The sequence below is a fragment of the Propithecus coquereli genome, unplaced genomic scaffold (assembly GCF_000956105.1).
Source record: "Propithecus coquereli isolate 6110/MARCELLA unplaced genomic scaffold, Pcoq_1.0 Scaffold376, whole genome shotgun sequence".
Taxonomy (NCBI): domain Eukaryota; kingdom Metazoa; phylum Chordata; class Mammalia; order Primates; family Indriidae; genus Propithecus; species Propithecus coquereli.
Window position 1 is genome coordinate 876,413 of NW_012149463.1, and position 24,988 is coordinate 901,400.

General features: G+C 39.0%; 1 protein-coding gene, 1 long non-coding RNA gene and 1 pseudogene across 3 annotated transcripts in view; 2 read left to right on the plus strand and 1 right to left on the minus strand.

Annotated features, from left to right (window-relative positions):
• The window catches only part of FNIP2 (folliculin interacting protein 2), a 113,104-nt gene extending 100,339 nt beyond the window's left edge, over positions 1 to 12,765 (minus strand). Inside the window, exon 1 of one of the 2 annotated variants that reach the window (XM_012651924.1) lies at positions 12,587 to 12,685. Coding sequence is in view for 1 of the 2 variants with exons in the window: in XM_012651923.1 (XP_012507377.1) it covers positions 12,587 to 12,693 (107 nt within the window). In the remaining variant the exon portion in view is untranslated. Of the gene's footprint in view, positions 1 to 12,586 lie in introns of both variants that reach the window. The other variant, XM_012651923.1, reaches the window with a different exon arrangement.
• A 357-nt stretch (positions 12,766 to 13,122) lies between these two features.
• LOC105816485 lies at positions 13,123 to 15,648 on the plus strand. Its single transcript, XR_001137798.1, has 3 exons — positions 13,123 to 13,380; positions 14,067 to 14,124; positions 15,622 to 15,648. It is a non-coding gene; the product is annotated as an uncharacterized LOC105816485 (long non-coding RNA).
• A 29-nt stretch (positions 15,649 to 15,677) lies between these two features.
• LOC105816484 overlaps positions 15,678 to 24,988 on the plus strand; it is a 22,868-nt pseudogene continuing 13,557 nt past the window's right edge.

A 24,988-nucleotide genomic window follows, 5' to 3' on the forward strand; every position in this document is an offset into this window, starting at 1 on the left:
GTCTGGGGTAAACCTCTGCTGGAAAATGATGAGCTGGATGCCCAGTGCCTTGTACAGAAAGGTTTCTAAAATAAATGGAGAGAGAGCGGAGGTCTGACACATTATGGCAATACTTTAACCCCAGGAAGTTATCTATTATGGTCTGCTGATTGGACCACAACAATTTTGACAATCAATTGCTAATCCTGACATAATTCTGAAAAGAACCCTCTTCTTAAACTACATTAAGCACACTAGCAGGTCAAGGCAAGCTTAAGACAACTCGCTTTGCTACTGCTGGGTTAAACACAATATTGACTTTAACAGTCCAAGCTGTAAAACCCAACACTCTGCTGGAGTAAACTAAAGAGCAGCGTGACAGTGATCAGCTGTGAGATCAAAGTCCAACACAACCTGAATTTGAAGAAGGAAGACACAATGAGGAACAAATTATAAAGTGTGGATTTGCACCTATTTGGAACTAGACTGCTTTTTAATAGCTTAAGTTGGAGCAAGCAGAGGTTGCACACTTCCCTTAGCACATTATCTAAACTAGCACCCCCATGCAATTAGAAACAATATTTAGCACTTTGCAGGATAAGATTATCAGACAATTAGAAATTTTCTTTTTTCTAGCTTCTGATATAAATATCTCTCCCTCTTTCTCCCCTTCTTCACCACCCCTCCTTTCTGTTTATAAAAATATAACAATTGTGAATTAGTCAGAGCCTTCAAACACAAACTCCTCTCCTTGGAGTAAGTCTGGAATTTTAGGATGCAGTCACAACTGGCTCTTCACAAATGCTTATAAAATGAATCAGAGAAGCAGAAGAGCTATCAGGAAACTACTAAAAAGAAAAAAAAGCAGCCTCTGAGATGTAAAAAGAGACATTTATATATATGATATGTTTGCCAAGTATAGATCTTGCCACAGGCTGGGAGGGAAGCCCTAAAGGTGGGAGCATGATGTTACTGGCTTGTATCAGTTTTGGTCTCTCCCTTTGGAGATGAGAGGTCTGGGATAGGGGAACCAGAGGGAAGACTGGGGAATATAGATTAGGTTCTGCTTGCTCATATCATGCACAGTAAAACTGCACTGACTTGAATCCCAACACCAAAATTTAAATTAAGGTACCTGTGTTGAGCAAGCTGCTCCACCAACCCACTGCTCAAAACTGCAGCGGTTCCTCACCGCCTGAACTCAGAGAAGGAACTCCACCTTTTGATAAAGACAAGCTAATTGCCATTTCCCTACAATCTTGAGATCACCCAGAGAAGGGATTAATACAGGCAAGCAGCTGAAGGAGCTGGAGGGAAAGACAGATAATATTTAAGTCTCTGAGAATTGTAACAGTTGCTACTTATTTAACGTCTAATAGGTGCCAAGCACCGTGTAGTAGGATTGACATATATTATCTCTAGTCTTCAGACAACCTTGCAAGAAAGGCGATTCTACACCCATTTTACAGACGGAAAAAAACTTATTTAGAGAAAATAATGTGTCCTACCTACGTTGCAAGTAGGAAAACCAGATTTGAATTTAAAAATGTAAATCTATAACAAAGTCTCTACTCTTTCTATTAACCTTTAAGGTACAGATTGGACACCCCCCCCAAATCTATACTTTAGGGTCACCTAAATTTAAAATTAACAATGCTTGCAAGGCCCTGCACAATCTGGTCCCAATATATCTTGCCTCACAGGAACACTCCTATTTCAAGGAGACTGGTACATTCTTTATTAACTCAGGAAATACTTCTAAGGTAAAGAGTCTCTTCACCTCTCTGAATTGTACCCAGCAGATCCTATGTCCTCCATAAAGCCTCCCCTAACTAGCCCAGACTAAAGAGCCCTCCCTCACTTCTTCCTTTTATCTTACTGGACTTTTGAGTCTTGGTCCTGAACTACTGCTTTGTATTATCCATTACTTTTCAACACTTAATACCTATTATTTACATACTTAACAGTAAGCTCCCTAGAAATAGTACTTAGATGTCATACTTTCTTATAAACCCCACAGAATCTACCATAGAATATCAATTTTAGGTACTTCAGAGATTACTTCAAATAGTAATCTGTGGAGAGGGAAGAGAGATCATGTTTTAGTAAAGAACTAACTGACTTACATTTGAACTCCTAGTGTCACTAGTTAATCACTCAATAATCTCAAGCAAGCTTCAATTCTTCATCTATAAATTATTATAAATTTATAATCTATAAATTGGCTACTAAAAATGCCCATTCTCAAAGGATAACTGTGGAACATGAGTAAGATGATTTAAGTAAGAGCACTGGACACAGTGGCCAGCACATGGTATTATTTCCTGCAAATATGGATAGTAAAGGGGTCTCCCTTGAAATTCTTTTTTTTTTTTTTTTTTGAGACAGAGTCTCCCTCTGTGACCTGGGCTACAGTATAGTGGGGTTATCATAGCTCACTGCAACCACAAATTCGGGGGTTCAAGTGATCCTCCTGCCTCAGCCTCCCGAGTAGCTAATACTACAGGTGTGCACCATGACATCGTCTAATTTTTCTAGTTTTTGTAGAGATAGGCTCACGCTATGTTCCTCAGGCTGGTCTTGAACTCCTTGCCTCAAATGATCCTCCTGCCTCAGCCTCCTGAGTAGCCGGGACTACAGGCATGCGCCACCACACCACCGGCTAATTTTTTCTACATATTTTTAGTTGTCCAGCTAATTTCTTTCTATTTTTAGTAGAGACGGGTTCTCGCTCTTGCTCAGGCTGGTCTCGAACTCCTGAGCTCGAACAATCCGCCCGCCTCAGCCTCCCAGAGTGCTAGGATTACAGGCGTGAGCCACCGCACCCTGCAGAGATATTTTTAATAAAGGATATTTACCTACAATCTCATTACCTTATCATATCAACTGCTCTTTATTATTTTTCTGTTTTTCTTTCTAGTTCTTGGTCATACATTTGCATATTTTAGTAATATATTCATCTTGTAGATACCAATTGGTGTTGGGTTTTTTTTTTTTTTTTTCATTTAACATAACAAACATTTTACAGTCTTCAGGCCAGAAGCTGTGGTTTATGCTTGTAATCCTAGCACTTTAGGAGGCCAAAGCAGGAGGACTGTATGTACACTATACTTTTTTCCTATATATACATACCTATGATAAAGTTTAATTTATACATTAGGCACAATAAGGGATTAACAATAAATAAAATATAACAATTATAACAATATACTGTAATAAAAGATGTATGAATGCAGTGTCTCTCTGAAAATATCTTTTACTGTACTCACCCTTCTTCTCCTTGTGATTATGTGAGATGATAAAATGCTCACGTGGTGAGATGAAGTGTGGAACAGAGATTTCATCACTCTATTCAGAATGGTACGCAATTTACAATTTATGAATTATTTATGGAATTTTCCACTTAATATTTCTGGACTGAGGTTGATCAGGTAAAGCAAAATCTTGGATAAGAGAGAACTACTGTGGTGTGTTTGGCTGCACACTAAAATTACCTGGGGAAGGCCAGGCGCGGTGGCTCACGCCTGTAATCCTAGCTCTCTGGGAGGCCGAGGCGGGCGGATTGTTCGAGCTCAGGACTTCGAGACCAGCCTGAGCAAGAGCGAGACCCCGTCTCTACTAAAATTAGAAAGAAATTAATTGGACAACTAAAAATATATAGAAAAAATTAGCCGGGCATGGTGGCGCATGCCTGTAGTCCCAGCTACTCAGGAGGCTGAGGCAGGAGGATCGCTTGAGCCCAGGAGTTTGAGGTTGCTGTGAGCTAGGATGACGCCACGGCACTCTAGCCCGGGCAACACAGTGAGACTCTGTCTCAAAAAAAAAAAAAAATTACCTGGGGAAGGTTTCATAAAGACAGACCCACAAAGCACCAGCCCAGACCAATTATATCAAGATCTCTAAGTGGTCTGAGCCTTTAGATCTCTCTAGGTGACTTTAATGTCAGCCAGACTTGAGAACTATTGGGTTAAGTATTATACATACATTTATTCAAAGGAATACAAGGTAACTTTTAGCAAAATGCAGTGTATACAGGAACTACCATTTTGTGTGAAGGAAAGAGAATTCTTTTATTGTATTCACATAGACTATTTCTAGAAGGATACAAAAGAAACTGGTTCAATAATGGTAGGCTTTGGGAAGAGGTATTAGGGGTGTGAAGTGAGAGGCTTGTATTTCCACATATTTTACATTGATTTTTAACCAGGTACATTAGAAATTAATAATCCTAAAATCAAATCATAATTTCATATATAAACAATTTTTCAGGTACACATGGCACTAAGCAATGTATAGCAATCTCACAGCAGGGAGCAGCTACCAGTGTTCATAAGGTCCTCCATGGAGGCCTGCACACTTGGAAAGAACCAAGTAGCTACTGGGGGTCCATTTTTGCCCTCTGGGCAGAGCCAGTAGTTCCTGCCACTTCCTCCTGCCCTAGCAACTAACTTAGTCAATGTACCATTCTAAAGCAAACAGTCACTGCCTGATATGCTTGGGAAAATGTTTGCTCATAGCTCCCTCCTCACACAGTAGAGGCCACCATTAATGGTATGTTAGTCCGGGGCATACTCTTCTTAAAGAACATGTCAGATTAATTAATCCATTTTTAAATTAGTTTCTCAAATGGAAAAATCATACATGGAAAACAAGAATAATTCCATCTTTTTTCTAAAGCACTTACTTCATGTAACATGCAAATACAGTGTCTGCAGGGTTCAGAATACCAATATTGTTTTCCTAATTAGGTGTACCATTATCAAAAATTTGAGAAAACCAATTTGCTCATTTCATTCTATAACGTATTTCAGTGTTGCCAAGCCACACAAGAATTCAAATGAATCTAAAAAGTATACAGAACAGAGTTCTACATTATCAATCCACAGCTAACAATTTCAGAGCTTTATAGATATTTAAATTAAATACCTTTTCAGTAGGTCATTTCTGACAGCTTTGGGATTTTATAACTGGGTCTCAGAGATTCTACTTAAACAAATGTCTTTTTTAAGGTTTCTTTTTTGGGAGGGTGGCAGGACACTCAACCCCTTAGAGCACTTTTACCCCATCATTTTGATACCAGAAAAACAATTCACTGATACTAACGGAAAGAAGGAAATTTCTTTTGAGTTGTATCAAGATTCCTTTTAAAAAAATGTCATAATACATGTCAGAAACATCAAGAAAGGCAATTTTCTACCAAAAACATTAACATTTTAAGAGGATCAGATTCTGGAATACTAGAGACTCTTTAAGGATCATCAGTTTTCAAAACTCTTAAATTCATTCATTCATTTAATACATGTTTCTTAAATGCTAACTTCCTGCCAAGCACTGCATTAAGCACTACAGACACAATGACAGGTCTAGGATTTAGCCATGCTCTAAGCACTACATGTATATTTTCTTGTTTCATTCACAGTTACTTTCATATGTATGCTTGAAATTTGAAAGATAAATTGAATTTGTAGCATCAAATTTAAAAGATATTCTTGCTACTATTTCTTAATCATATTTAATAAAATAAAAGGACTTGAGTAAATGAGGATAGTTAATTAAAAGCTAAATGATAACAAACATACATTTTTCCCCATAACCCCTAAGGTTTTGACTGTAAGACAGAAAAAAGAAAACATCCAATTTTCTGGGCACATCAGAGGGAGAAAGTTAGCAGTCTGAAGTATTTATAAGGTGTTAAAGGCAGAACTGATTAGACTGGTGATTTTGTTGCTTCTTCCTAACACATCCTAAATCAACACCTGTTTCATCTCTTGAGGAATGTGCAGGTTAACATCTAACTTGTCTTCAACTTGTGAAGAAATAGAGTTGCCATGACAACACACGACTATCCTCACTGGGAATTAGACGAAGGTCCCCACCAGATATGTAGCTTCCTGATCTGTCCCACTGAGGGATGAATTTCTACTGCCCCAGTGTCCTCTCTTACTAAGGCACTCTGAATGAACTGGTTGTCATTTTCAATTGGGAAACCAATAGTAAATAACCAATCACTCATCATTTATTTAAAGATATATATCAAATACAGAAATGCTCTTCTTTATGATTAAAAAGTCTTAGGCATGGTGATAAAATCATCTTTATAAAGCAAGACATGCGTATCTCTATAGCACTATGCTGGACACAAATTCTAGCGTATAATCTACAAAGTAAGCAAGTTTACAGGGACATACAACTAGAAAAATATTCTAAATTTACCTAGAAATGAAAGGCATACAGTTCAGGAGAGAAGAATACAATAATCAGAGATCCAGACTCATGCTCATACTAAAATCTTATGTAACGGAAAAAGCACTCTGCTATACGACGCTTATCCACAACATTACAGTATTAATGGCTGCATTTTATTGCACTTAATGTATTGTATTATTTTGGCACAAACAGAAAGTGCAATAAGAAACAAATTATGTAGCATGATGCATGAGAGGGCACATTGTCCTTTTCAGAAGTCCATTATAAAGGCAGCTGGACAGATTCTGGCTGAACACAAGTGGGATGCCAGCCCATCTCTTCCATCCCCACCCCACCCTCCCATTCAAGCGCTGGTTACAAAAGTGCCTGTGTGGTCATGAGAAGTGAGTCATGGATGTTCCATTTGCAGATGGGGTGGGGTTGAGGGAAATCACTATTACATGCCCAGTTAGCTGGAAAAGTCCATCCTGTTTTTTCTCTTTTACATAATAATCATTTTTCATAAACCTGAGCTAGAGAATGCTTGGTAAGTAGGAATCCACCAAATATTTCAGCACTCATACTCAAAGGAAAGACTTACTTTTACAGCCAAGTACATGATCTCATAGTCCAGGCCTAACAATTCACACTAGGCAAGGAACTTGTATAATCAGTAGAAAACATTTGTTCCTTTCGCCCACACCAAGAAAAACAGTGGCTAAAGAAATAAAGCACATTACCAGTTCCTAAGTCAGATTCACCCGCCAGGAGTTCATGCTGGCAGCCAAAGTATTTCATGAGTGCAAGAACGATCTTTTACAACTTCCTTTGCCAAGGAAACACAAAGGCAAAGTGGCTTCATAAAGCTGACATTACAAGCGAACAATAAGAAACACAAACTAAAGCAACAACAAAAAAAATCCCATGCCCTCTTAGGAGTTCCACACTCTGTGCATTAAAAGACCACATGCCCCAGTCCATTTCTTCATACTACCTAAATCAAAAGGCAGTGTATGACAAATTCACATTTCAGCCTAGCTCACAGCAACCTCAAACTCTTGGGCTCCCATGATCCTCCTGTCTCAGCCTCTCGAATAGCTGGGACTACAGGTGCGTGCCACCATGCCTGGCTAATTTTTCTATTTTTAGTAGAGATGGGGTCTCGCTCCTGTTCAGGCTGGTCTCAAACTCCTGACCTCAAGTGATCCTCCCGCCTCAGCCTCCCAGAGTGCTAGGATTATAGGCATGAGCCACCTTGCTCGGCCCACATTTCAGAACTTAAAGTTATAATACATGTTTTAGCTTTGAAAACATCTAATCCAGACATCTTAACTTATCCAAGTTCCCTCAAAATCCAAAGGGCTGTGTCAGTCTTTTCTAAACACATTGCAAATAAAACTTGAAACCTGCATACAGCTCCTGAACTGTGCTCTGAGCCCCCATGAAGACTACACTGGACTCTGAGGCTCGGGTGAAGTAGAGACCTTGCCCAACTAGTAAAAATTTTGCACATACATATTGTCTGTAATTATTATTAATAACATCACCAATTAACTTGGCCTCCTAAGGTATGCAATGAATTTAGGTTTTAAGTACATTAAAATTCACAAGAAACATTACTTTTAATAACAGGAACCATCAGTTATTTTAATGAAGAGGAAATATTCTATGAAGAATTCTTATTCAAATCAGGTTTCTCCACAAACATTATCTTTAGCCTATTCTCTCACAGTATAAAATACTCTAAAGAATATTTAAATTATTTAAAATAAAACTCTCAGGAATATTTAAATTATTTAAAATAATTCAAATCACAAAAGCAACACAAATTCATTAGAACAAAATCCAAAACTACCAACAAAAAAGAATAAGACACAAAAGAATAAAATAAAATTTTCACCCACCCCTTGGCAAGCACTAGTAATATGTTGGCATACAGTGCTGCCAACCCTCTTCTGTACATGCATAATCATATATTCCTATTTTATTCTTTTTGAAAGATTTTCAAACCCATTTTATTACCTCCTCACCACAACTCTATTACACAGGACTGATGCTGCCACTTTACAAATGACAAAACTGAGGGCCAAAGAAACTAAGAGTCTTGTTTGGTCTCACATCGACGTGGTACATGAGGCAAGAATAAATCAATGGCCTCCTTAATTTGTCTTCCAAGTGCTTTTAATAGAACCCATTTCATTAGATGGAAGAGTTCCCTTTTCACCTCTGTGAAAAATCACTAATAACCTCCCAAGGTGCACATTATGTTTCAGGATGAGGGGATCTGATGTAAGGAGTGTACCAGTAGATCTACAGCGGCAGGCAAGAAAATCTACATGAAGACCATTAGAAAGTAGTAAAAAGAGATCAAAACTGTTATTTATGTGTCATATGTCTTATGGGCATTAAAAATGTGTGGGTACTGGAACAAAGCTCTTTTTTCCAGAATATTCTCCATCCTAACTCAGAAAAATCTCATTGCAAATGCTTGCATCTTGGAACCTGGCAGTGGGAGAGGAGGAAGCACTTCTCTGTGATTTCCCTCTGTGTGAGGTAAGAGAAAAATCACAGCCCTGCCTCAGTCACTCCAAGTATGAGAACAGCCAGTGAGTTCTTAATTCTGTTCTTAATGTAAAAAATCTACTCTTTCTTAGTGTTTGACTTATGTGTTATAGCTTCCAATGTGGTATATGCTGTTTATCCATCTTAGTGTATAATCTGTTGTCTTTCAGATTAAAAACTCCAGCAGGTCAGACCATTGGTGTCCTACCTGGATTCCTGTAAGTAGAGCACCGAGCCACAAGCGCATAGGCATCAGATGGTATTTGATAATGATGGTAAGTGGATTAATTTATATTTATACTAACCCTCTAACAGATTACTTAAATTTGTTCTAACAGAACAATGGGGATTAGCACTAACTAGGCCATTTGGCCCTAGGTATTCAGGACTGGGAGGAAGAAGAGTGGAGTCTATTCTCTGGCATTTACACAGCTAGCTAGCAAGCAGCTGCAATGCTTCCATTTACTCCTCATACCCCAGGCAATATACATGTTTACTCACTTCATTTAACTGGTCCAAAATAAAACAAAACATTTGCTAGCCCATGATCCTTTCCATCTCCCTGCTACATACACATTTCAGGGGGAGACTGGGCCATTAATTAATCAGAGACATTTAAAATACAAAAAAAACCTTAAGATAATGTTATAAACTTAAACCACACATGTAAATCAATGGGCAAATCTTGGTTTTTAAAAACTCCTGCGTAAATATGCTGGCCTTAAATCCAAGGTAACCAAGAACCCAATTCTATGTATTTCTGACTTCAGTCACCGTACAAATCATTTTTTTGGTCCTAATTTTTCCTTATGGAACAAAGGTTATTCAAATATAAACTTATGTATCAATTAATTAAAAGTGAAAAGCATTCTGAAGACCAGCAAATAGAGAACTCTCTCAAATTTCAAAAACTACAATGCAATTTTACAACTTCAAATAAGGTTTAAACTTCACAAATACCATAATCATATAGCGTTCCTGACTTCTTTTTCCAAAATGTAAATTCGATCTCTTTTGATTCCTTTTCTGTTTTCCTAGCAATCTCTTTCCTCAACGCTATGAAAAGGGCTTTTTGTCAAGATCCTGAAGGAAATATTCAAGAAGGAATCTTAACTTGACAACTCTCTATATAGATGAAATGCCAGGAAGCATGAAGACCTGAAAATGACCTGTGATATAGGCCACTTACATCAGACAACAAACTTCCTCTCTAACACAGTATGTGAAAGCTGGAGGAATGGGAGGACAGTAAGAAACCCAGAGAAGGGACTAGGAAGTGTACAAGAGTAAACAGAGTAAAACCAAGGGCAAAATAGTTCAGAGAAGAGGAGAAAAGTTTAAAATAACTAGTGAAAGTCCATCATGGAAACAGGGAAGATATAAAAGGATTCCACAAACTTTAAAACAGAAAACAAAAACATAAAAAGGTGGATCTTACTTTTGTTTTTATTTTCCCCAATATACACTACAAAACTGCCCCGAAAGTCTACCTGAATCCTCAGGGACTTTTCATTGTCCAGCTCTACAGGTTACATCCTGTATTTAAATGTACTAAAGAACACAAATTCATGTTAGGAATACTTGATTTTTAAACTAAGGGTTTTATCTTAACTTCTAGAAACCTACTCAATTACGAGGTGGGCTCCAAAGAGCAGCTAATCCCCTGTATGAGGCATCCCCTTCCTCCAAACAAGCACACACCAGCTCTTATTTGGTAAAATCTGAATAAAATGAAACACAGGGCCATAATTTTTTAGAGAGGAAATTTTTCCAGGAGGCTTTTCCCAGGAGGGCTATATAGCATGTAAGAGTTAGTCTGGGTAAAGAGAACAAAAGGAAAGACTTGTTTAGGTGTCCTTTCTTAACCTGATGAACAATGGTTGATTTGTCCCCATCTTCCTGCATCTTTGCTGACATCGGCTACTTCACCTCCTTTTCCATGTGACCCCTATCAGGGACACTACTGAAAGGGGTTCTCATTAGGTGGGGTGTTCAACTGAAATTCCCAAAATTCTCTAAAAATATCTACCACAAAAACTTGTAGAAAATACTAATGAGGTCAAGGAAAAAAAAATACTTGGCACAATTTTCTATTCTTAATTCTACACCAATGAGAAGTCAGAACACTATACTGAAAATATTCCCACAAAGTGGGACTCAATTTCCCTAATATGGCCAGGCCCTAAACATAGCCACAATTTTTGTTCAAAATATACCCAATTAAACTTGTGGATGGAGGAAATGGTGGTGGGCAATTAGCAAGGAGCACAGGAAACAATGCCAGTGTAACTCCGCTGTCTCCACCAACATTAAAATGGCTTTAAATGTCCTTGGCACAGGCTGCTAAAGTATAGACACCTGTGACACACATGCCCCCGTCGCTCCACGCTTTGTACCCTTGATAGAGTCTGGGTTACTGGGAGGGAAGGGAAGAAATTACACACCCTGAGTCTGAAGTAATTCTACCATTCTAAGATGGTACGTGGCATCATTAGTACTCAGTCAGAGTAGTGAAAGGCATAGAATTCCCTACTCAAATTATAAGGATTCAGTTAGTCTAAAGGAAACATGAGAATTTAACCAGGGTAGTTTAAAGTCCTTACAATTCACCTTTCAAATACCCACACACACACACCCCACAAAAAAATACTGCTTATTCAATTTTCACATAACTACAGTGAGGGACTGTGTTTTAAATGAATGGAATTCAAGAAAAGCAAAATCTAGAACATGAAACTTAATCCAAAATTTATTTCAAAGTTTCACTTGAACTTTTAAAAGGCTTACTATATTGGATCTAGACCTGTTTTTGCAAGACATTTTGGGTGAAAAGCACCTAGCAGAGTGTCTGAGTTGGGAGTAGATACTCAATAAAAAAAAAATTGCTGAAAACTGGTAAAGGTAGATAAATGAACATCTCAACATAAGTGCGCTGAAAGGCAATACAGAACATTTTAAGGCATCTTTTAAAAGTTAGCCCTTGAAAGGAGAATAGCATAGGGATTTTAAAGATTAGATTCGAACTGCTTGGGTCAAAATGCAGGCTCTGCCACTTAGAGCTGTGGATCTTGGGCAAGCTGCTTAAGTTCTCTGTGATTGTAAGTTTCCTCACCTGTAAAATGGGAATTATAATAGAATCTACCTCACTGGTTGTTAGGGAAGTAAAGGAGAGAAATCAACATAAAGCATTTAAGACAAAGGTACGTTTTCAGGAGGTCAAATCTATTAAATGTACACTTCAGCTTTGTTAAATTGAAACCTCAGAAATTTCATAACAGCATTTAACTCCCCTTTTCCACACACCATGCGGCATCGACCTTCCAAATGATGTTGAAATTACATACTTTCATTCATCCGTTTGAGAGCTTGTCATTAACAGCAAGAAAGAAGAAAGATGCCTTTTTCGTAGCTGTTGCTCCTTCAGAACTTCAAAATACTGTCACGTACACAATAGGTTGGAGCTGCCCTCAAAATGACAGCTCACAGCTTTACAGGCCCGCAGAGGCGCCCAGGCGGCTCTGCCCGGAAGGGGTTCACCCCAAAACACGGCGGATCTCCCACCTCCAGAGCCAAGCAAAGCGCACGCCCGGGAGCCCAAAGGAACACGAGAGAACTCTTTGAAACGGGAAGGACCCTGAGTTGTGGAGAAAGAGAGGGAGGAGAGAGGGGAGCCTCAGGGTCACAGAGGGTCCGGAGGCACACGCGGAGCAGGCGCGTCCACGATGACAAGCCTCGGGACCGGGTGCCGGCGATGGGCAGCGACGTCCCGGGAGGCCCGCTCCCCTCCTCCTTCCCTTCCCCGGCGAGCGCCGAAGCCAACTCCAGTCCCGCGCCAGACTCGCCCCCGGCGCCCCCTCACCTAAAGGCGGGTCCTTCCTTGGGAGCCCTGCCCTGGGCAGACGCCGACGCGGAGCTGCCGCCGCTGCCCCTTTTGTTGAAGAGCTTCTGGAGCAGGGTCGGGGCCATGATGCTGCCGCCGCTGCGGCTCCGGCCGTGGCGCTCGGGGGGCCGGCCGCTCAGCGCGCAGCCGGGCGCGGCGGCCGCGGTGGCGGGGCCATCGCGGCGGCGCGGCCGCCCAGCCTTGCGGGAGCGCGGGGCCGCTGCGGCTGAGTAACTCTGCTTGGCGCTGGGGGCGCCGGCTGCCGGTCATATGACTGAGCCGGGCCGCCGCCGCCGCCTCGCGCGCTGACAGTTATCTCCTGCGGGAGGAGCCCGCAGCCCCACGGCGGCGGCAGCGGCGGCGGCGGCGGCGCGGGAGGAGCGCGGCGGCCCCGGCGGCGGCCATTGGCCCGGAGGCCGCCCGCCCCGGGCTCACGTAACCCCGGCGGGAGGCGCGGCCCCGTGCTGCCGGCTCGCGGGGGACGGGGGCGGGCGCGGCGCTTAAAGGAGCCCGAGGGTCGCGGCCGGAGTGGGCGGCTGCCCGGGCGCAGGTCCGCAAGCAGCGTGGGGCTCCCAGGGAGGCTTCGCTCTTTCGTGACTGCGAGGAAGCAGCTGTGCAGATCTTTGTTCTTTTGAGACAAAGACCCTGAACTTGGGTCCTCGCTTTGTTCGGGTACCAGGGCTCGTTTATGGAAGGCGTGTGCTGAGGGAGAGGGTTTAACACGTGAGGCGGCTGTTTCAAAGGGCTGTGATTCGAATCACACAGCACCCAAGGTATGGGCACGTCTCTTTCATACCCAGGTTAGATTTCTCTAGGCTTTTAAAATTTTAATTTAAACTGATTATTCAAATTATTTGTTCTGTTTGGCGTCTTGGGCCACCGTACCATGGTTGTATAAAAAGTTTCGTATGAAATGTTAAGCCCTTAAAAAAAAACCACATGGAACTCACTTCATAAATTTAGAAACTTAAGAGAAGCTATTTTATAACCAGGGATTGCTTTCCTAACACATGCTTATCCGTCAAGGCACGTAATAATTTGTTATCAACGACAGATATTATTTGGTTTGGGGAAGGGAGGAATTACTGTGCTTGCGTTCACTTTCCTGCTCAGTCCCACTCCCCAAACCCCTGAGAATTTAATCCTGTGGGTGCATCAAGCAGCTTGTAATGAAAGACGTTACGAGACTCAAAGTAGCTTCTTAATCTATGTTTTATAGCGTTAGGCTCCACAGTTTTTCTGATGTGGAGCAATACAGTTAAAGTTAGTGAGATCCCAACCCTGCCTGTCCCAGGTTCTCCTTCATGAGCAGCAAACAGTGACTCACTTGGGTTCTTTCAGACTTCAGAGTACTCTTGGTGAATTCAAAAAGGCAAATGTATTTCCATGAATATAAGTAATCAAAAATATCTATTCTGGGCCTATTTTAATTTGTATTATCATTTTTTTGATTGTGTAGGTTTCAGGCCTTGGTCGGAAACTAGCTGTGAATGATCATGTGCTGAAATTTCACGAAGGTATGGGAAAGGTGGTAGAAACTGAAACTCAAGTCATTTTTTCCTTTCAGATTTTGACTGTTAAAATGGTGGATTAGGTGTTCATGTTGGTGAGCAATCATCCCTTTGCACAATTGAGTGTACACAGAACCCTGATTTGCAAATTTGCTGTTTCTCATAGGGCTGCCAGTGTCAGTCCCTTATTTAGTAGGTATTGGCTTCATCTGTTCTGACTTTGTTAAGACACAGTCGCAGTCATACTATGGCCAGCAAGCAACACACTACCTTTTCTTACCGCATCCTTGATCGGAAAATGTTCTTTATTCTCCAAACGAAAATCTACATACTCTCCATGAGTCTAGCAGCTCTTGTAACTACATATTGAAGAGTAATTTGACAGGGTGTTCCTTATTTCTCACTTCCAAGGACTGTTTCAGTTCCAGTCCAGTCCAAGTACACAAGATCATCGAAAAGAAGCAACAAAAAAAAAATCATAGCCTGCCCCAACCATCATTTTCAATTTGGCCTTGACTGGGCAAAGGAAGAGTGCACGTTTAAAACTGTTAAGGACAAGATTTGAGATGAGGGAGAAAAAAGGAACTGTAATGGCCTCCCTCTTTCCTCTTTGGCCCTTTGCTTCTCTTCCTCTCAGCATCGCATTCTTCCTCATCCTGGTTCTGGCCACACCCCCTGCTTTAGGTTTTGTTTTGTTTTGTTTTGTTTTTCTTTAGAGACAGGGTCTTGCCCTGTTGCCCAAGCTGGAGTGCAGTGGCATGATCACAGCTCACTGCAGCCTCATACTCCCAGGCTCAAGCAATCCTGCCTCAGCCTCCCAAGTAGCTGGGACTACCGGTGTGCACCTCCATACCCAGCTAATGGATTTTTAAAGTGTGTGAAAATCTTAGCCAACGAAGGTCTCAGAGATGATTCTAGACAGCTGTCCCAGTCTTATTGATTTTCTTTTTGGCTATTCAAGTTCTCTACAAAAACCCAATCTTTTGCTTGTCATCCATTGGTCACTGCCTGATCCTGGAGGCTTGTCATAGTCTCAGTCTCCAACATTGGTCCTGGAGTCATCTTCCAATTCCATACATCTTCTTTATTCATCTCATCCCACTCACTCTGTTTTAGAAAATATACCAGCTGGCTATTCCTGTATGCATCTGGCCAGAGGAGCAGGAAATAAGACAACATCCTGAATGCTTAGATATGACAGAATAACACTCAGATGGGAAGGGGGCAGTTATGAAGGACTGACTTACTTATCCTGGTCCATTCTGAGTCCTGGTAACAGTTCTCCTCAATTAGTGTATGTTCTGTTAAGTTGTTTTAGTAGTTTTGCTTCTAGGCTGTCACAGATGCTGTTTCTGGCCTGCCTAGTGTCTCTTAGCCCTTCTTCCTAACAGGTTGCAAGGGGGAAAGGAGCTGGAGGAGGAGTACTTCTAGAAAAAGTTTCCTCACTCTTAACAGAGAGATATATGTAGCTTCTTTTACTTCTTCTGGATGTCACATGTCTAGATCTAATGCCACAGCTATCTTGCTACAACCCTGAGGATGAAACCAGAACTGGAGATGGCAGAGCAGAGAGATGGAAGCAAGCTGGATCCTTGATGACATCACTGAGCCACCATCCCTCTATTCTAAACTGACATTCCACATTAGGTGAGATAATGTTTCTATTATCTGAAGGCAGAAGCAGTCTATTTAAGAAGTTAATGTTTTCTGTCTTTCTCTATTGCTTGTTATGTGAGACAAACTTTGATCTATGTAACTCACAGTGTGCTAGAGGAAACATTTATCACCAATGGTCCTGTTCTTTTTTTTTCATATATTTAAGTCATTTTGCAAATCATTTACAAAAGCAAGAATAAAGGAATAGTGAAAAATAATTTTTTAGTAAACTTTATTTTAAACATAGCAAGCCCAATTTTTTATTCTCTATTTTCCTGCATTTGAAGCAACATTTACCTTAAATGGGCAATGTTCTTTGAGTACAACTGCTTACCAGTCAACATAGATGAACCAAGAACACAATCATCTTGTAAATATTGATACCAGATTTCAAATACATCTCTAATGGTTCTAGCTTATCATTACTTTTGCTTCTTCTTGCACTTAAGTAAACAAAAAGCAATGCTTTTGAAAACTCTGGTGGCTTATCATTTTAAAGAGAGGATAGCCATATTCTTTGCCTCTTAGCTGCGAAACATTTTCATTTTTAGATTTATAAACGCCTATTAGAATTAGCAATTCAATGAATTTTTTCATCTATACCTCATACATTTCTGTGCATTCATCTTTGTACATATTTGCCTTTATCATTTGTTGATTTACAAGCTAAATGAAGTATATTTGATATGCAACATCATAAAATATGACAAAACATATTACATCTATTCAGGATAGCTCAGTTTCTTATTGCAGTATATTGAATAAGGAAGTCATTCCTGTTAAATGACTAACTGGATGAGAATACCGTATTTCCTTTTTATTCTTAAATATATATTGTTGAAATCATTGATTCTTGAGTCTGAAAAAATTTACCTAGAATATCATCATCTAAAGACTCATAGCCTGAGATTTACTTACGTGATAAATTTAAATAACATCCTTAAAGTCTAGAGTTCTTTTGTCTGTCTTTTTCCATTCGTCTTCTGATTTTTCCAATATTTGGAAATGTTTTCCTTTATCAGTTTTCTTCTCTTTGACATTATGGAAAGAAAATGAAAAATTCTGAATTTTTATCAGTGATTAATAAAAGCTTTCAGACAACAACAACAAACACTACAAAGACAGTGTCTCCAGATGTTTTTTCTACCCTCTTGAAAGATGATGCAGTATTTTGGGCATTACAATGGGATAACAGAAGGATGAGCTAATAGTGATGATTTGTTTCACTATGGAATCAACCTTCTAGGTGATTCTAAATTCTTCATCTTATTATTTTTGTCTTTTCTAGTATAGTTGGGAATAATTATTGAGTAATGCTGAAATAATTCCTAGGATAATGATATAACAAAATGTTTGAAGCCAGAGGAAATCAAGATCACTAAGATCCTTTATAAGTTATGAAAGGTTCCAATGGACCCTATATGGTAATTGCAAGATAAAATGAATTTTATTGTATTTTTTTAAAAAGGGAAATTTACTCCTTTTCAAAAAAAATAAGAGCCTAAGAAAGAATAAAAGTTGTGAAATAGCCATCCTTATAAACAGAACCTCTTAGAAAAAAACTCAAAATATAAAATTAAATTCAATGAACCCTGGTGGTATAAGGATTAATTCATTGATTCTTCTGGTATTTGCAACAGAATTCAGTTCACCTGATAATCTACAGTGCCAGTCAATGACCTCCATGGTGCTGAAATCAAGGGATATTTTCCTGTCTTCTCTGCAATCAATGCAATTGACCTCTTGCTCTTTTTTGAAACATTCATTCTTTGGTAGTGCAGACATCTTCTAGTTTTAACCAACCTTACTGATATACCTTCAGTCTCCTCTGGAGGTTCTTCCTCTTCCCATCCTTTAAAATATGAAGTTCCTCAGGGCTTCTCTTCTCCTTTCACCAGTACTCTTCTCATCTGTACTCTCCCTCTCTCTAAACTCATCTATTCCTGTGACTTTAAATGCCATCTGTATGTTGATGACACCTAATCTTTTTTTTTAAATTTCTGCATATTATGGGGGTACACAAGTTTAGGTTACATTGCCCTTGCCCACCACCAGTCAGAGCTTCAAGTGTGTCCATCCCCCAGATGGTGCGCATCACACTCATTATGTTTGTATATACCCGTTGCCTCCTCCTCGCTCCCATCTGCCCGACACCCGATAAATGTTATTCCTATATGTGCACTTAGGTGTTGATCAGTGAAACCAATTTGCACCTAATCTTTTATCTCTGATCCTGATCTCTTTTCCAGAATTTTATAGCCAGCTATCTACTTGATATGTCCGCTTGGATATCTTGTAGGCATCCTACACCGAACTCTTGATCTTTGCTTATTCCAAATCCTGCTTTTCTTGCTCATCTTCCCTATCTCAGCAAGTAACACCTCCTTCTTACACATGTTTAAACAGAAACCTAGGAAGCATTCTTAACTCTTCTTTTTCTCTCGTTATCTGAAATATTTCTCATATCCATTTCTCTCCCTACCCGTTGCCACCCCCTCAGTCCAAGCCAGTATTATCTCCTGGACTTGCAACAGCCATAATTGGTTACTTTCTTGTCTTATCTCCAATTTACTCTATGTACAGCTGCCAAAGGGATTATTTAAAAATGTAAATTGTTTTCTTTCATGTGACTTCATTGGTTAAAATTTTAGTGGTTTCTCATTGCACTTAGTAAAACCCAAAATTCTTAGCATCACCAGTAAAGTCCTACATGATTAAGTCCCTGCCTCCCTCTCCACATTCATCTCATATCACCCTCCCACTCACTCATTCTCTTCCAGCCACACTGATATGCTTTCATTTCTTCCACCAAGCCGCCTCTGCCAGGAATGCCCCAACCCATCCCACACCTCTGTCAGGTTAAATACTATTTATCTTTCAGTTCTCAATTTAATGTCACTTATTCACACATTCACTGGCCAGTTCCCTTCAATCTCTATTCTTATTAATAATTAAAGATCCCACCCGCCCCAATATTTCTTTTATAGTATTCTTTTCTTTTCCTTTAAAGCACTTGCCAAAATTTGTAATTAACCAGTAAATAAATATATAACACCTTTGTCCCCCACTAAACATATATTCCTTTAGGTCAGGGACTATGTCTGACTTGTTGATTAATCCACTTGGCACATGGTGTCTTCTCAAAGAATATTTGTTCACTGAATGAAATGCATGAATGATGTTCACAGGCCCTACTGCACTGGTAAGTTCTGGGCCCTCACAAAAGAATTCTATGTAGTAATCACTAGATGAGGAAGACTTCCTGAACTTTTTCCACTTACTTTGGGAGGAAGAAGAGGTCACTGCTGTCCAGTTATAAGTTCTGTTCAGAAACTGGTCATATAGGGGACTCAGATTGTTTTTCTTGATTGCCTGATTTAACCATGAAGCCCTTTTGTCTCAATATTACCAAATCAGGTCTGCAGAGAATCCTACCCTAACTGTGAATTTTGTCTTTCTGAATCACTTAACATTTAATACTATCTGCTTTTTCTCTCATCTCCCTCATATACCAACTCCCCTTCCTGAGACAAAGCGTACTGTATCCGTTACTATTGCCTTTTGCAACAAGTAATAGAAGCTCCAGCCCAAATAGGCTTAAACAATAAAGGGATATTTTACCTCATAAAATAATAGGTCCAAAGGCAGGACATGCTCCTGTCATGGTGTTCAGATCTCTGATTCTGCTTCTCTGGGATTCATTTGGTTCTGCTTTCCTCTGTGTGTTAGATTCTTCCTCAGGCTGGTACCATGATGGCCACCATGGTTCCTGGCATTAGGTGCAGGTACAGCAATATCCAGCAGAAGATGGGGGCAGTCTGTCCCTACCTGTCTCATTTTCTTAGAAGCCATACAGCATCTAATCACTGGCAAGGGAGATGTGATGTTATTGTGATTGGCTAAATCACATGGGAGAGAGATAGTCACCAGGACAAAACCAAGGCTGTCACAAAGTACAGAGTGGGGAAAATGACTTTTATGTAAACAGCCAAGAGAACTGGCTACAGGAATCACTAGACAGTTGATGAATAACTCCAACATGGTAAATAAAGCACACATACAGATGGAAATGGATCTGGAGGAATAGAGACAATGCAAAGAGAAGGAAACGTCCAAAAAACTATAATTGATTAATACCAAAGAGACAAAAGAAGGTATGTCTGTAAAACAAACAGGAAATGATGAAAAAGGAAAACAAGAAAGAGCTTGAAAATTAAATATATAGTGGTGTAAATAAAATATTCAATAAAAAGACTGGAAGATAAAGTTGTGGAAAGATGGAAAATAGAAATGATTCATTAGAGAAACCATTTAGTGACTTATTAATAATAGGAGTTTCAGAAAGAGAGATAAGAGAAAACAGAAGGGGAAAAATCATCAAAGAAATAATAGAAGAAAATATCCCAGAACTAAAGGATAGGAATCTTCATATTGTTAGGGCCCACCTAGAACTACTTAAAAGAAAACAAAACAAAACCATTTAAAGGCACATCATCATTAAATTTCAGAATGTCTTGAATAAGGAAAAAAATTATAAAATCTTTTAAAGAGAAAAAGCTGATGACAAAAAAAATAGAACAGGACTTAGAATAGCATCAGAGTTGTTATTAGCCACCCTTGATAGAAGATAATGTAGTACAACTTTAAAAATTCAGAGGGAAAACTATTTTTACCCTAGAATCCTTTACCAAACTGAACTGTAAACCAAGTCATATAGAATACACACATTATCAGATACACAAAGTCTCAAACATGACACCTTTTGTGCATTCTTATGGAGCTGGAGGATATAGTTAAGCAAAATAAGGAAGTAAAACAAGGAAATGGAAAATATAGGAAAGAAGATCGAATGAAGAAAAGCATCAAGTAAAGTCCTAAGGGACTTAGGCAGGAAGGGATGTTTCAGGACCTCTAGAAAACAACCAGGTCAGAGAGGAAGAGGGAAGAGGACTCTGGAGGCAGCTTAGAAAAACGGAACTTAAATATTTGAACATAAAAAATATTGGTAAGTTTATGGCAGAGATGCTGGAACATTGGGAAAAAATTAACAATAGGTAGATGGAAAACCAAACAAATGATAAAATTAGGCAATTATTAACTTTGGGTAAAAAATAAAAGCTTGTATAGGAAAAGAGGTTGCAATGTGTTATTTGGCTTTGCGAACAATATTTACTTAGTCTAAATAATACTGAGTATTGATTTAACAAAAAATTATATATAACTATACTGCGGCATGGGCGAAGAAAAGTGAAGTTGGGGTAAGAAAGTAAGATTCTAGTGTTTGTTCACCATGGCAGGAAGTCAATGGATAAGGACTAAAATTGGCAGATTAAGAAATAGTGATATAAGTATATAACTTTTTAAAGATACAAAGAAAAATATCAGTGAAACTATTTGGAAAAGTTGAGGGTGGTAACCTGTAGGGCTAGGACTGGATGTGGGAAAGAGTGGGGTCGGAGACTTTATTTTAATCATAATTCTTTTAGTGCTATTTGACTTTTAAAATGATGCAGATGAATGCTGTATATGTATTTTCCTTTGTTAAAAATAAATTTTAATTTTAAATAATCTCACCTATGGACATTGTTAAAAATCCTATTTCTGGGCCGGGCGCGGTGGCTCACGCCTGTAATCCTAGCACTCTGGGAGGCCGAGGCAGGCGGATCGTTTGAGCTCAGGAGTTCAAGACCAGCCTGAGCAAGAGCGAGACCCCGTCTCTACTAAAAATAGAAAGAAATTAATCGGACAACTAAAAATATAAAAAATTAGCAGGGCATGGTGGCGCATGCCTGTAGTCCCAGCTATCCGGAGGCTGAGGCAGGAGGATCGCTTAAGCCCAGGAGTTTGAGGTTGCTGTGAGCTAGGCTGACACCACGGCACTCTAGCCCCGGCAAAAAAAAAAAAAATCCTATTTCTGGGCCAATCCAGTAAGTCTATAATAAGATTCAGGAATCTGAACTTTTAACTAGACCCTCAAGAAATTTAGAAGCAGAAAAACTATAGATAATACTTGGGGAAACATCACCCAGATCCCTGAAATTGTATACAAAGTTTTGTAGAAATGTGCAGTTTTTCAGAGTCCAGAATTTTCAGATTCTATTTGATGCCTCAAACTCAAAAAAGTTTTAAAAATTACTGTTCTCTGCCTCCTGCCTACCTTTCATCCAAGAATAATTGAGATTCTGTTAATTATTTAAGATCAAAAGCAGAGCTAATTATTGTTGTGGTAAGTTAAACACTTTATAAAACTCATTAAATGATATAGACTAAAAGGCATTGGCTAAATTTTCAGTCTATTGCTTAGTGAATTGCATGGTGAATGTATTGAGTATAAATCTAGTGGCTTGAAAAAGTTAGTGTGAATCTACTGGCATTTACCATGATGTTGACCAACACTGTAGCTTAATTTTATTCAGTTGAAAAAAAAGTGTTCATATGTGGTCATTCAATGGTATCTCAAATGGTATAACTGTACCACATAAATATTGCCACAGTCCAAATAGAAAAGTTTAATGCAGGTATTTTAACAATATTGTACCTTTAATTAACATTTTAGTAATTTTATGGTACAAGCCAGCCTTTCTCAAACTTTTTCAACCCTTTAAAAATTGTTTTTGTCTTTATAAAACATTTTAAGAGTTTACAAGATGTGATTTGGATAGATAGCGATATGTGATTGTATTTTTGGCGTGAAATCACCAAAATGGATAGTATTAAGTATTGATTCATATTTTTTTTTAAAAAAACTTATACATTAATAAGTCAGAGAAATTAACTTTTTTTATTTTAGTGAAAATAGAAAATTTTAGACATTTTATTTTTTTTTTTTTTGAGACAGAGTCTCACTGTGTTGCCCAGGCTAGAGTGCCGTGGCGTCAGCCTAGCTCACAGCAACCTCAAACTCCTGGGCTCAAGCGATCCTTCTGCCTCAGCCTCCCGAGTAGCTGGGACTACAGGTATGTACCACCATGCCCGGCTAATTTTTTCTATGTATTTTTAGTTGTCCGATTAATTTCTTTTGTATTTTTAGTAGAGACGGGGTCTCGCTCTTGCTCAGGCTGGTTTCGAACTCCTGAGCTCAAACAATCCGCCCGCCTCGGCCTCCCAGAGAGCTAGGATTACAGGCGTGAGCCACTGCGCCCGGCCTAGACATTTTAAAAGAAGATACATCACATGGATCAGCACAAACCAGTAGCTAATAAATTAATTATTGAATGAACATGTAGCATGGCCATTATTAGTATGCAAGCTGATTATGCATAGTAGTAGTAGTAGTATTCCCATTTCGCAGAAGAGAAAAGTGGGGCACAAAGTAGCTGTACACTGCCAGGCAATATCCAGCAGAAGGTGGGGGCGGTGATTTGAACTTATTGACCTGGCACCAGAATCTGTCCCCTTAACTGCTGTGCTATACTCTCACAAGACCAATTATCAGAGAACAATCACATAAACAATTAATATCAATATATATGATACTTTCTCATAGATAGATTTTTACGATACATTTAAAAAATATCTATCACTACCAAAAAAATATTTTTCCCACAGAACAGCCATCAAGCAACACCTTGTGGCATCCTCATGTTTCAGAGAACACATTTTCTGAAATGATGACCTAAGTAATAGTTTGCTATTTCCATTTGTGTTATTTGTTTTTGGCTATAGTTCTTTCTCTTGGCCCCTTCTGAATGTACTTACCTTCCTGAGCTGCTGCTCTTACAAGACTTATTAAGACAACACCTTCATGCAACTCTCTAGCTATCTAAAGTGCTTTCTTAATAAACCTGCACTTCCCCTTCCTCCTACCCACGATTAAATGCTTAGTCTTTGAGCTACATTTCTTAAGTATTTCCTAATCAAAGTGTAAGTGGGATCTAACTCTCACTGATGTACATTTCATTTTTTAAAAAAACTTGTTAAGCCATGTTACATCACTGAAAAAAAAGTATCCACCGTGATCTAAATATCACAATTTGATACCTTTTTAACAGCTAGAAATTTTTCATCATTCTTTGATATCCTTGAACTAATATTTCTATTCCACCCCCCCACATGATTTTATCTTAATGTAAAACATTTTTTACACTTGAAAGTCTTTGATTACTCAATTATATTCTGTAACAAAATATGTATATAAATTTATTTCCTGGGTTAATAAAAGCTCTAAATATTCAAGTATTCTACCATTTTAATTATTAGTAGCAAAAAAATTGATCAGTATAAAAAATTTGTAATTCTTAAACAAAAAAATTGCATTGTAAATGCATTTCTCAATCTTATGAAGATTTCACTGCAAGAATGAGACAGGTTCAACATTTATACATATATATACACACACACATACATACATACATATAGGTATATATGTATAGTTTGCTTTTATAGTTGTAAATGCTAGGAAACCTTATTTACTTAAATAAGTAGACGAAAATGGAAGGAGTTTTGTAACAGCATATAAATTTTTGTTCCAAAATATATTTTAAAAATCGCCATGTTCTATCATCAAAAATTAGACTGGTGGCCAGGAGCAGTGGCTCACACCTATAATGCTAGCACTTTGTGAAGCCCATGCAGGAGAATCACTTGAGGCCAGGAGTTCAAGACCAGCCTGGGCAACGTAGCGAGACCCTGCCTCTTAAAAAAAAAAAAAAATAGATAAATTAGCCTGGTGTGGTGGTGCATGCCTATAGTCCCAGCTACTTGGGAGGCTGAGGCAAAGGATTGCTTGAGCCCAGGAGTTTGAGGTTGCAGTGAGCTATGATGACACCACTCTAGCCTGGGCAACAGAGTAAAACCCTGTCTCAAAAAAAAAAAAAAATTAAACTGGTGTCCAGCGTGTAAAAAATTCTATTAAAAGTTAATGTTAACTTCCACTTGTTTTTATTAGACTTTCTAGTCTCTTGTATTTGTTTTTTCCTTTCCAGTCAGGTATCATACTGCTCTAAATCATTATAAATTTAGAGAGTATTTTGATATGTTAGACCAAGTCTTTCACTTACTCTTTTTTTTTTTTTTTTTTTTTGGGACAGAGTCTCACTTCATTGCCTGGGCTAGAGTGCCATGGCGTCATCCTAGCTCACAGCAACCTCAAAGTCCTGGGCTCCAGAAATCCTTCTGTGTCAGCCTCCCGAGTAGCTGGGACGACAGGCATGCACCACCATGCCCGGCTAATTTTTTTTTTATATATATTTTTAGTTGTCCAATTAATTTCTTT